The sequence below is a fragment of the Nyctibius grandis genome, chromosome 7, assembly GCF_013368605.1.
Source record: "Nyctibius grandis isolate bNycGra1 chromosome 7, bNycGra1.pri, whole genome shotgun sequence".
Taxonomy (NCBI): domain Eukaryota; kingdom Metazoa; phylum Chordata; class Aves; order Nyctibiiformes; family Nyctibiidae; genus Nyctibius; species Nyctibius grandis.
Window position 1 is genome coordinate 4,467,347 of NC_090664.1, and position 14,148 is coordinate 4,481,494.

The 14,148-nt window shown below is 36.8% G+C and overlaps 1 protein-coding gene across 4 annotated transcripts in view; it reads right to left on the reverse strand.

Annotated features, from left to right (window-relative positions):
• Positions 1–14,148, reverse strand: part of BBS9 (Bardet-Biedl syndrome 9) — a 345,480-nt gene that overhangs the window by 294,183 nt on the left and 37,149 nt on the right. For all 4 annotated transcript variants that reach the window (XM_068405604.1, XM_068405603.1, XM_068405605.1 and 1 more), the window contains 3 exons: positions 12,597–12,747; positions 11,309–11,373; positions 8,744–8,857 (listed from right to left, as the gene is read on the reverse strand). In XM_068405604.1, the coding sequence (XP_068261705.1) occupies positions 8,744–8,857; positions 11,309–11,373; positions 12,597–12,747 (330 nt within the window). The remainder of the gene's footprint in view (positions 1–8,743; positions 8,858–11,308; positions 11,374–12,596; positions 12,748–14,148) is intronic.

Genomic DNA, 14,148 nt, shown 5'->3' on the forward strand with positions numbered 1-14,148 from the left:
AATTGTGGAAAAGTTAAGCACAATCTACTCTTCTTATAAAGTTTCCTGTTACAAGGTTGCACGGTTTACACATATGTTGTATTTCATTATTAAAAAAATTCCTCTGTATAGCACCCTCTTTGTTGTAACACTCAAACATACTTTGCCTCCAGGCCAGTGCTATAATAAAAGTAAAATGAATTCAAGGCCATTTGCTGAGAAAAAAGACAGGTTCAAGGTATTTTCACACTTTCTTGCTTGTGACTTTTTCATGTCATAGCTGTATTTTTGTTTCCTTCCTTTTGCTATTGGTTTATTATTTCCTTTTATTACTACAGTATCCACTGAACAACTTCAAATAAATCTGAACTATTCTGGAAGCCAACTTAAGGCATTAAGGTTTCAGATTAAAAAATAAATTCCAGAACCTGTGCATTATGAGGAAGATCCAATTCTAAATAATTTATCAACTCATTTGAAGAGGTCATACTAAAACCAGCATGAATTCACCGATTATTTAGCTGTTAGATAATGCAAGTATATTTTGTAGAACCACACAAAATGGTAATATTGCTTTTGCAGTGAAAATAAAAAAACCCATTATCTATAAGTGAACACCATTCAAAAATAACTCAGCAACTAAGAAAGCAAGTTTATTATGCTATGCTTTCTCTCTGTCACTAAATAAAATTAGTATTCTACTCAAGAGTAACCCAATAGCTTGTGTGTCCCACTGGTAAGCTATCAATATGCTGCTTCTTTAGTTCTTAAGCAGAAGGCAAAATCTTAATAACAAATTGAAAAAGAAAACTAGAAGTGTTGAGGATGTTCATACACCCACCTTAACATACCACTTATATCCTGGAGAACAATCACAGAACTCAGCCCTCACCTGGGAAAGGTCATCCTCCTATTACAGCATGGGATCATTCACACACTTCCTAAGCACTTCAGCTCAGGAAAGCTGCACTTCACCCACCAGTCCTCAAAGCGTAGAATTTTAGTATTCACTCCTCACACACTGCTGTTTGCTCATATACAAGCTACTATCCTGCCCACCATTCAGTCTAACGCACAATTGACCACAGGAAATTTATGTGATAAGCTTCAAGTAATAGTGTTTGTGTTTTTACTTCAAAGCACTTCTCCGTTCTTTATATCATTTTAGGAGACATTTATTGCATACACTTCCCCAAACATAACTCACACCTGACTCAAGGCAAACAAGGCAAAGAATGAAATCGTGGCCTGATCTGCACACTTTTTCAAAGCAGTAGTAAGGGCACTTTTACTACACAAGAGCATAATACCATCATTTCTTACAAGCAGGCTCCTCCTCAGTAAATCTCTTCTTAAGAACAGTCAGGCACAAGCAGTGTATTGACTCTTTCTCAAGATGCAGAAGGGCTCAGGCTAACAGCTATAAGCTAGCTGAGCTGTAATCCATTCAGCAGAAACTGGTAATGTAGGAATAAGAGTGATTTTCCAAGTTAATGTCTCTTTCTCAGATTTCTCTAAGGGCAGGACAACACAACATGTCTAAATACCTGCAATGTAAACAAAGTCAAGGCACAGGACAGACTTTACTTTTATATACCGCAGGTACAAAATTAAGATACCTGTAGCACTAGTTATTTAAACATCACATTAGAAAAAGGCTATAAGTTAATTATGAAGTAATATGAATTTATTTGCTCCAAGTTAAAAACTAGTTTTGCCTAATCCCAATTGCCTGCAAATCTTCTACTGTACCAATATGCAAATTCATGTGATTCCAAAGTAAATTGAGAATATCTCAACTAAATTGAGATAATCTCAACTATCTCTGAGTGATTACCCATCTATAAGGAGTTTTAATATTACCACATCAGGATGGTTCACTGATATTGTTTCATATAATTGAAGCCAACACTGGTAAATTCATTAACCAAAATTTCTGCACAACTAGAACAGATCCAATTCAGCATTATTTTAATTAGAAGAACTAGACCTAAGAGATACAAATTCTGCCAAAGAGAACACAAACTACATTATTTTGGTAGAACTTTAAAAAAAATTAAGAATGGAACAAAACTATGATCAAATTATGTCAACAACAAAATTTAACAATACTGGCTCAAAATCTAATCACTACATACTCAACATAGAAAAAATCTCACTGTTTCTCAGTAAACATTGTTTTAACTTGAATTAAGATCAAATAGTATGTAGAATATTGATTAAGACTTGATTATTTCTAGATTAATAGCAGATTTCTGCCTTAAGAACTGAACTGGAGGTACACTGCTGTGTAAAGAAGAAAGAAAAGGAATTCTTAAGTGAGACACTATATTCAATTCACTTGCTTCACTCTATTAACAATCTCAAAATATGCAACTCATTCATCAGAAGCTTTCTATCAGCAGTGACTTTCAATCAGTCAAATGAAGTTCCATCTTTTAGGGTTTACCAGCCCAGTACAACATTTTAAACTATTTTATTTACTTGTCCTCAAAAACCTTGAAACTTCACAGAAGACAGCTGAGACATGCTATCCAGTATACAAACTAGAGCCCTAAACCAACACATCTCATGCTGCATCTAGTACACACGCTATCATAAAACCAGCGCACATGCCTCTACCCCACATAGCAACCACAGAAGCATAAGTTGCTCACATTAGAGAAACTCAACTCAGATCTTTGACAGAGTAATAAGGAGAGAGCTTTGCTTTTGGGTGACCAAAAATTCTAAACAAGTCTAAGATGCTCAACTGCTTTCTCACTTCTCTCCCAAACAAAAATATAAACCAGAGTTATGCAAACTATACTCTTGCTATTACAAACTAATCAGGTTCTTTAACATAATCTTACCCAATAACTTGGCACTTGACTCAAGTATCTTATAAAGACCCAGAATGACACATTACAGATGTGAAAACAGAAAATACTTTCCAAGATACTGTACGCTATCAGCAAACATCACTTCACATAATGAAAGCTGAATTGTTAATACAGCAATCTCTGGTGGCATAACTGCATGATGCCACAATAGTACAACCTGACCTTATAAAAATTATGTGATGAAATAGGTTATATAATGTAAAATTTTTGAAGATTTGAGTCCTCACTATAGGTAAGGGTGCAATAAAAATCATAAAAGTATGTTTTTTGACCTTCATTTTCTTTAAAAAAAATTAAATCAAAAGAGCTTACAGTGGAGTCACTCAAGTTCTTTAAATTTTATATTTGAAGGAAAACATGAAGACTGTACAAATTGTTCATTACTTAAGGGCTGTGACATTTTGTGGCTAAATTAAGAGTTCACTTGGTTGAAAACCAGTGTTCAGCACTACTAACTCATGGGTTTACCATGAGTCATCCTTTCTAAAAAGACCCATATGCTAGAATCAGAGCACTGAAGGACAAACTCAACTTACAGCTCTAAGATCATGAGGAAGAGTTCAGAAATATGAAAAGCAGATATATGCATTCTACATAACAATGACTACGACTTAAGACTTAAGTTCAATTTTTGAAAGTCTGGGCTAAAAATACAGAATTTTTTACATATAAAATGATTAGTTGATCTTCCTATGTCACTTCCTGATAGTTTCATGTTTTCATTTTAGCACCAGTGTTCAGAGACAGCAAGGAACAAATGGAAAGTTCAAGCAGCAAAGAAGTGCAAAATTCTGTATTGCATTCCTTCCCTTTGCTACAGATTTTTAAAGTTGTAAATAAGTCACAACTAACTGCCTACACTGTGCTTGATTTATATTTCCACCTTTGTAGGTTTTTTTTCATTTACTTTTTTTTTTTAAACATTTCCATTAGCTTTGTGTAGGAGTCTAGCTAAACATAAGGGATTCCTTACTATTTCCCATCTCCCTGGCCCATTAACAGTTTTGCTGTAAGAGTCAAGTTCATTTCACCTTTTTGCTGAAGTCCTACAACCAACAGAATACATTTTGTTTTAATCAATAAAACACTTTCAACTATAAAGGTTTTCAGAAAGTGCTTTTGTGTTGTCTATACTTTATTAAGTCTTGCAGTAGATACACCTGTAGACTCAGCTCAAGAATAAATGCAGCTTTAGACACAGCTTGCTAACCCATAGCTGTAATGAGAGGACCATCTAGCGGTGACAACCACAATTCACACTCTCCTGTTTTAAAGACAAATACAGACTGTCAATCTATGCAAGTCACTGGACAACTTCTCAGTCTTTGGCTTTTATTCCATCACTTTAAGTGCTTCTTTAATCTAGATTTCAACCTTCTATGATGCAACTAAATAAATGGGTTTGTTGACTGACTTCATCTGTTCATGTTACAAGAACATCTATGTGAATTCTTCCACATGTGAAAGTTTCTCATAGCATCAAATCATTAATCTGAAGACACTAGCAAGAATAAAGCTACCAGCAACTAGGCTACAAAATAGGTTTGTTTACCTCAATTCCTTCCTCAGAGAAATTTATCAAACCTTTTTTCTTAATACAAGAGATCAAAAATCACCAGTTAATAAATGACAGTTGTACTCGCTACGTTTTAAATCTCCATCACACTTCAGCTAAACGGATTTGCAGTTTAACAGATCAAATTATAACAAGGGTCTAAGATTGCCACAAACTAGCAGGGACAGGAGAGCAAAAACTTACATTGGAGGAAGCTGACTGAGAATGTGATACACATTTAGTGGTGTTTGGTTTTTTGTTTGGAACATGTCAAGCAACTGCAGAGACATTCTTCCCCAGCTACCAGAGCAACAGAAACTGTGAGAAATCCTCCTCCCTAATGAATCTGCAGAGAGTAGGCACAGGGAGAGGTTTATGTAAGCACACACTTAAATACAAACAGCTGAAGAAAGCTTAGTGGAGCTTCATAAGCAAATCAAAACATAAAACAGTAGTAGAGCATTTGCTTCTAACAGCTATTCTGCTTAACTTCTGAAAAGCTCTGACAGGAGTCTACATCAAACAACACTCAACAAAAATTTCAGGTAGTCTCTCCTTAAAGACATGCATCCTAAAGACACTAAGCTGCTCTGTAAATTAGTGAACCAGATTCTACTCCAACACAACTTAAACCAAACTTCAATATTATTAAAACTGAAAGTTTGGTCTGAACAAATCTCTGCCTCTTCAGCCCCTGTAAGGATCTAAAGCAAACTGCAGGATTTTCAGCAACTCAGAAAGTTAAAGAACTGCTGAATTGAAACCTTCTGTACTTCTGCAAATACCTTGATGCCTACTTAAGGAACTGTTCCCCAATTTTAGTAGCAGTCACCCAGTCTTAGACTTCTATTCCAGCCTGTTTTATGCATCTCTTGCAACCCTACCTACCCATCCCACACTGTGGAAGGTTCTTGAGGACAAGGGAGCATGCTTGAGCTCTTTCCCTGCGGGGTTCTCTATAAAGCAGGGGGCAGCAGTCAGGATGAGGCAAGCCTCAGCCATCTTCTTTGCTGTTAAGTGTTCCTTTTTCAAATGGAATCAAAACTTTTTCTAAAGGAATAAGCAGAGGCCACCCCAGAGGCCAAAGGAAATGTAGGATGGGAAATGGAAACTATGTGCTGGCTTTACATCCCAATTCTCAAAATTGACTATGCAACCTTACAGCATCAAGAGACTAATAGAGCACTTGGCATCTCAGTTAAGGCCACAGCTGTAGTGGCCCACTAGACAGCACAAACTGCATCTGCACATGGGGAGAAATCACATTATGAATGATTACAGGAAAAAATCTGCATGCCAAGAGGCAAGTATTTTATCTGAGGTAAGAGCAAGCACTAAACTGATCATTTTCAGCAGCATCCATTAAATTTACAGGCAACTGTTTGGAAGATGTCCAACAAAAAAGAAACAGAGCATTAACTAGAACCCAAGTAGCAGTCTGTCCCAAGAAAGGACAGAAAACCCTGAAGAATATGTTAGAGGACACCAGTACAAAGTAGTGTACACAAATTCAATCCTATTTTTCTTTTGCCAATGTTAACTAGTAGAGCTGCATAGAATGAGTTTCTTCATCACTGAAGGTACAGGATTAATAGGAAAAGAAAAAAGCATAATCTTCAGCAAGAGAAATCTGAGCAAGACTGCACAGCTTCATAGATCAAGTGCTTTGTGTCAACTCCTGCAGCATTCTTTGCTTCCTCAGATGGAAGATTATATTCCTGGGGGGCTTACATTCACCCTCCTCCCTGACACTCTCACAGCATGCTTTCCCTGTAGCACAAATGCTTTCCTCCTTCTGTTCAACTGCCATTCTCCTGTGTCTGCTTCAGTAGCTCTGTAAACACGACCTCTGAAGTGCCTCTTTCACCTTCACATTGTTTCAAGGATGCTTGAGTATAGCACATTAGTCACAGCAGTAACAGAAGACAATAAATACAAAAACACTCCCTATATTTTGTTAGTCCACTTCTAGAGCATGGCGTAGAGGTCAGACTGTTAGCAAAGCAAGCTCACTGCTGCACGCTTACAGCACTGCCACCATCATGAATTAACCTCTGGTGAAGGTGAGAGAGACTGTTAGCAGATGACTGGCAAGAATTCCAGAGAAGTCTGTGGAAGGCAGATAATTAAAAAATATTTATTTATAGACTGGTTGGCTCTCAATTGCAGCCAAGAACATCTGGCAGAGATACACACAGATAGTATGGCAGGCCAAACCAGGACAGGCATCTGTTTACTAAAATCAACAACACTTGATAATCTCCTTTTTGGTTCACTCTGGCTCGTCTTGCAAGATGGAAATAAAACCAGAACACTGTCATTCATAAGCCTCAAGGAGAGAACAGTGCATTAAAGATGATGCTTCAAAAAACTGAAACAAATTCACTGCAAAAGGCTAGGGGCAAGATTAAAAGCACATCCTTGACAAGAAATCTCATCAAGACAGTCCAGGGCAGCCACATAAACAGGACATTCAGTCCAGGAAATCTACAAAAAGAATATCCTTTCATTTCCCCAAAATAACTTTCTCCAGTGTCCATTTTGCCTATTTCTCTGATGCTCCAATACATGCATTACTAGCCTGCTATCAGGTACCTGAACATTCACTGTATTTTTCCTAGTTTTAGGTCTTAAACAGAAAGCTGCTGCAGCTTATGGTATGAACATGTATTATTTATTACATAACACAAATCTCTGCCTTCCCTGTTTATTATCATTTTTGCCACCTCAAAACAAGACTTGAGGTCATTCTTTTTCCACAGCAACAAACACACTAAAGCAACCTGGAAGACTGGGAAGAAGAAAGGAAAAGGAAAGCAGCTTAACATGCTGGGGCAGAAGTGCTACTAGCAAACAAGAAAAGTCTGCAGAACTTACCAGACTTCCCTCTGCTGTTCTTGCTGCTTTGTCAGGATTGGCCCTCATTTTGACCATCCTAGGTGTTGAAAAGTGTTTGGCTGGCTGAGCAGGTTCTGAGGTAAACATTACGTTCTGTCTCCCTGGCTTGTAAAGACACTTTCTTCACTACATCACTTGCATCCCCCCCCACAGCTCATAAAGTATACAAAAGACAAGTCTGGCATCAAGATTGAGCTGGTGATCAGACTTCTACTCAGATCTCCATGATAAACAAACATGCATGTCAAAAATCCAGTTTATTCTGCAGAACTGCATAGCGGTACATGGGTATTTGTTTTATCCCTGAACCATTCCAGACACTCACAACTCTTAGCTTGTGATCCCCTCAACACATCTGTTACTGCAATTCCACCACAGTATGTCAGGAAGCATACTATTCCCTTTGCTTAGATTTTGGAAACTCCATATTGTCTTTCTGCTGTTAACAGGAATATGCCCAAGCCCTGTACACTCATCCCTCAAGATACTCATAGCATAGATACCTTCTCACCCATATGAGTTGACTATTTTCCCCCAGGGTGGCTGTGCAAAATTAGTAGGTGAAATTCTCTTCAATCAGTATGAATTTTGGTCAGCTGAATTTAAGCCCAGGGACAAACTTCAGTTTCAGGTAAGGCATTGTAGAATTATTACTAGAAGGTTATTACAGACAGAACTGAGGGATTGTCTGCATATATTTGCTATATTGACTCAGAAGACTTTCTGCCTTGGTACAGTGGTATGACTCTGCCAACCATCTAGGGATACTACTTGTATAGATGACTACCACTCCCCAGTATGGTTGGGCAAGCCTTACTTCTAAAGAGAAAGAGCTGTCATGTCAAAAACCTAACTGCTTCCAGAGTGGAACACAAAAAAATTCACAATTGTGCCACAAGTTCAAAAGAGATAGATATATATTAAAATCATTCAAGCTACCAACACACCATAATTATTTTCCACTCTTATGTTTTTCCAATCAAAGTTTTAAGTATTTTTCTAAAAAAAGTCTGCACTACATATCTTTAAAGACACTTGAAATTTTAGGTTCACAGAATAAAGATGTTAAATTTTTTCTTTGTCCAAGATAAGCCAGTTGCAGAAAAGCAAAACAGAATTAAAGCACAGAAGAAAAGTTAAAGTATTTTACAAGGGAAGAGCTAGGGCTTTCATAATGTTTTTTAAAATCAGTATTATCCTTGTAAATTCATATTCCATTCAAGATGCAAGGAAACAACTATTCTACATTTAATATCTTTGCCTCATTTTAACTTCAGTTATTTTCTATATGCATCAGATAAAAGGTACCATCATTCATAGAAACACAGTTTCCCCTAGACAGCAGCATCATGTTACCTTTCAAAGTTTAAGTTACTCCTCAACTGTTCACAGTTAAATAACTAATAAGAATATGCAACAAGGACCTTACCTTTTACACCACCAAACGGACCGTAAGTCATATTGCAAGCAGTTCGCTGAAGATTGTGCTCATACATCAGTTTAATCTGATACTGGTTCCCATGTTCCACATTTCCCAAAGTTCCTACAAAAAGGAAGGATATATATTTGTATCTTTGATTCAGAAGTAAAGGAGTAACAGTTTAAACAACCTGAAAAACTATAATTTACTCCCAGTGACTGAGCTACGAAGGCTCACACTGCTGCTTTCTTTAAAAAAATCATCAAGCTACAAAATTCCTAATGGCCAGAACCAGAAATAAGGTGTCATTATACTAAATATGGTATAAAGACCTAGCAAGAGGCTGAGATTTTTATTCCTTAATGTATTTTTCATGTTAGGCACACCTCTAAGATGAGAAAAAAGCCTACTCAAAGGGGAATTCTTATGATTCTCTAGTTATTCAGTGAATATACTATATCCAACAGCCAGCCTCAGCTGTAACAGCCTTGTCTCAAACCAAGCTGTAGCCAGTTATTAGCTATAATTTGACAAAACTATGCTTAGGGCACATTTATCACTTGCCTTTACTCTGAAATTCCATGCAGTGATCAACAATGCAAAGATAAGAGACAAACTACGGTAAGAAGAATAATTTTATGATATGCATCACATCCTCTGAAAACATCTGCATGAACTTTAATTTCCTGACTCCTTCAGGGAACTAGCAGAAATTCAAAATGTCTTTCTAAAGAAACTGAAGTTAAAGCTTCCCCTTTGATAATCAAAAGTCTTTCCTGCACCCCATGAAGAAAACAAAGCTCTTCATGTAGAGTAACACTTAAGGACTAATATTAGCAAGCAAAAAAGACACCACACCTTTGAGAACAGTCACATCAGCAGGGAAAAAGGTTTTGAGTGAATGATATCTAAGCTAAATCCTACTACAGCTTTAAGTATACAAAGATTATTCCACCACCACCTTAAAAAACAAACTATGAAATATTTATAGCTTATGCTAACCTTTTGGGAAATTTCTCCAACTAAAATCCAATATAGCTTTTAAGCAATTACCCCTAAAAGCAGGCCCACGTTAGGGAAAGGATTGGAACAGACATGAGGGGAAAAAGCCCTGGCTGGATACATGACTACCTAAGTAGCAACACCAGAGGAAAACCAAGTTAGAAAGTAGTTAGCCTGTGTACACTGACTGTAGTACAATGTCCAGGCCATACTTCAGTCAGCTCTGAAGCGTTCTTTCATTTGTCAAGAAGGAGCAGCATAGTTATTTTATTATGAATAACGGATATAGCAACATGTATAAAGCAAGTAAAAATTCCACTTATGAAAGTGTAGTTTGCCGTAGAAGCATAAAGAAATAACAAGCATTATTTCTCAAAGGAGCTCGTTCAAAAGTACCAGTTCAGATGAGAAAAACTCCTGTTACAGCATGAATGCTTACAAATTAGTATAAAAAGTCTATTAAAGGATTGCAAAACTTCACTTTTAGTATTACCTAAATGCTTAAGTCATGTAGACCAAACAACAAATTATAACTAGAAAAAAATTCTAGACTGACTTCTTGTTGTATTCTGTTAATGCAAATTTTAAAGTAAGTTGTTTTAATAAAAATTGTACTCGTAGGCTACAATCCTAAGACATAAGCACTATTACAGAGAAGGGAAAGTATCAAAACCATAGTACATCTCAAAGTATCACCCCTCAAAGACCAATTTTACAGGTGTCTCCAGGTAAGATAACTAGAAAGCAAACAGAATCTGGAAAGAGACCATGTGTTTGTAACCTATCTGCCTGCAAGGCTGTGAATAGGAAGGAAGCTGCTCCTACAAGAAAACGATGCTTTTATAACAAAAGGAGCCACAGCTGTCCCTGCACAAAGAAAATTAACAATGTATAGCTGTCTATTGAATTTTGAAGATGGGGGTACAATCAATAGATCATTTAAATCTGTGTTTTGCTTTACACATATGTTAGAGAGAATTCAATGCACAGAATAGGTTTTTTATGACTCACCTCTTTACATACAGAGAGAACACAGCACTTAGAATTTCCAGACAAAGGCAGTAGAAGAAAGAAGATTTAAGAAAAAACACAGTAGTTTCACTTTCTTACCAGCATTAACCTCCTGTCTTCTCTTGGGCTACATTACCAATGTTCTGGCTTTCTAAGAAATTATCTGGATTTTTGAGTTCAGAAATAATTATAATCATTTCATTTTTAAAGAGCTAAGTTGTCACTAAACAACAATTTGTTCATTAGCATGCTAAACAGTAACACCCACCCCTAAAATTATAATGTGAACTAGTTGCTCACAAGCACGACCAACCACAGACCATCACACACATCACAGCATCTCAAGCACTGAGCAGATCAGCAAATCTGTTGAATCATCAGGAAATATCTAGACCTAATTACTTATGTTTCCTCTTCATGCATGAGTTTGAGTGAGAGCACATGACTGCAGCTCTTCAGAGGTGATGAGCAAACACTGCATACACCAAGTTTAGCATTTAACCTAATCCAAACTTTAGAACACACTTAAAATCACTGGAAAGCTTGTATCTGTAAACTAACCTGAAACAGCATACACACAGAGTTTTCGGCAATGCAACACAGCCAGATGAAGTCCTTCAGTACCACTGTAAAAAAGGTTAAAACACCACTGTTTTCAGTTAAATTGCAAGTAAAATGCATACAGGATAAAATTCAAGTTACATGTTGAAATTACTTTCATGTGTGGGCCAAATCCAAATGTTTGGGTGTCAGATGCTAGGATAAAAACTCAGAAGTACTCATCTTCCTAAATTCATGCTGCAGTATTAGAAGTTAATCTCACAATTCAAATGAATCCTTTAGGAATACATATTTAATTGGCTGTAAGATAATCTACCTAGGAGAACTTTATTTTTAAAATGAATTCTTAAAGGATTCATTTTAATTTTGAAATTAACTTTTAATACTGCAGCATGAACTTTATTTTTAAAATGGGAGAAAAACCTGTACTAATCACAGGGAAGACTTGAGCTCTGAGACCAAAGGCCACAAGCTGAAAGGCCTACATCAGCTGGAAACCATTCTTTTATTTAAGGACTGATGGAGTGACCCTCTGCAGGAATTCTAATGCCTTACCCTGTGAAATGATCCAAAACATTTTCTACAGTTACAGCACAAGAACTTTCCTGCAGGAAATAGTGTTTACGTTTGGGGGAAGAAGAATGTGAATATAGGATTCTACATTTATGACTTCTGCCCTATAGTTTAATTAATTTAGGTCCCATGCAGCTGGTACAGAAGTGAATTTAAACTAATGTATGCAGTTGCTGAATAATACTTGTTTGGAGTGATAATCCTCATATGTTTTTGGGTTTTTCTCTCGTTTTTTTTAAAATGAAGTTCTTCTAAGTAGATTCTCTGCCAGCCAATTAAATATAAGGCCTTTTCTTTATAGATTCACACTCTCTCTCCTCTACTTGGCCACTTATTTCCATTAAATTCATTGGAATTTAAGATCTTCAGTCCTCTATCAAACACAAAACAGCTGGCCAATATTATATCTTAGATCATAAGAAGTTACTCAAGTTGTCTTAACACCTGAGAAAACTTTCAGTGTAAGGTTTTTCCCATTCTACATACTTTTAAAAAAATCATACAAGTGTCTGGAAGATTATCCTCCACATATACATTAAGTAAAAATTCTCTAGTATCAAGATAATTCAAGAAGCAGATCAAATACATACTACAGTATTCATAGATGTGCTTAATAGCTGTCCATCCGAAAACTGAAAACATCCCCCCAAAACAAAGAAAGAAAAATCACATCTAAGCTTTAAGTAATCAACAATACAGCCTGCTGTTGACTTACGAAACAAATTTTCCCACTTCCACCTGCAATATTGGTTCTCGTAACTGCACTTCCAAGAGCAAGTCTTCAGGTTGTGCTCCATCTCCAGGTTTCACAGGATGGGGGTTAAAGATTCGGAGATATCCCATATAACTGCCCACAATAATTTTATCTACAAAAAAAATAACCAAAGGAGACTACAGAATACAACAGCACATGTGGAACTCAATTTGCTGCAGAAGTGCCTAAAGAATACCCTAGAAAAATAGAATATTTACATGATTCAATTGATGTTGATTATGCTCTGTCTTCTAGGTTAAAATTGGCAATTAGGTTTTTGCAAATTCATTAAAACCTGTCATCAAAGGTTTCAATATGGCAATTATCACAGTGGCAGCACTGACCATTGTTACTACTCCATCATTTTACATTGATGTTCACACTTCTTGAAGTCCCATTCTAAAAAGTACTGCAAACTTTCAGCTTCTACACCTTGGATTTGTGCATACACATCACACCAGCAGCAGTGGGAAATTTTAAAATGGGACCAGTGACATTTATCCAAATGCAAACAATAGCCAGAAAATTACTACATCAGGACAAAGCTAGGTCATGAGATCACCTGCTTTTGAGACAGATTCATTATTTCAAAGAGGAATGCAATAGTTAAATCAGAGTTATTTTGGAATCCGTATTTTAATCAAGTAGTCATTTGGTTGTTAGTGAATAAAAAAAAATTATTAATGAAAAAACCCTGAAGAGGTGCCTTCCAAGATAACAATCAACAACACAAGTTGGTTGCCAGTACTTATTTCTTCTAGATATAGGTTATTATATCAATGCAGATCAAAATCAAAACCAGTAAAACTTGTCCATAAGTCAGGAGAACATACCAATACTCCTAAACAAAGTTCATCAGGCTCTAATGGCTTGGCACAGTTCCACAGGACCCCACATCAAAAGCTTAGAACAGCTGCTTGCTTCCTCTCTTCTTTAGCCACAAAAAACTTGCACCCCCAATTCCCTCATTCAGAGAACACTGACTGCCTTCCCCACTCTCACCTTTTCCTCAGATCAGTAACAAGTATTCCAACAGAGGCAAACTAAATCTATTTTAGCTATTAATACCTTAAGAACACTTAAACTTAACTGAAGACATTTTGACCTGGGTTAGGCAACTGAAACAAGCTGATTCACTTTTGGTCCCAAACTCTGGAAGAAAAAGAGCCTACCCGAAAAAACAAAGGGAAAAGATAATGTTGAGAAAGTAAATAATCACAGAATCATATAATATCATAGAATGGTTTGGGTTGGAAGGGACCTTAGAGATCATCTAGTTCCAACCCCCCTGCCACAGACAGGGACACCTTCCACTAGACCAGGTTGCCCAAAGCCTCATCCAATCTGGCCTTGAACACAGCTAGGGAGCTGCCATCCACAGCTTCTCTGGGCAACCTGTTTCAGGGTCTCACCACCCTCACAGGAAAGAATTTCTTCCTAATATCTGATCTAAATCTCCCCTCTTTCAGTTTAAAACCGTTCCCCCTCGTCCTATCACTACATGCCCTTGTAA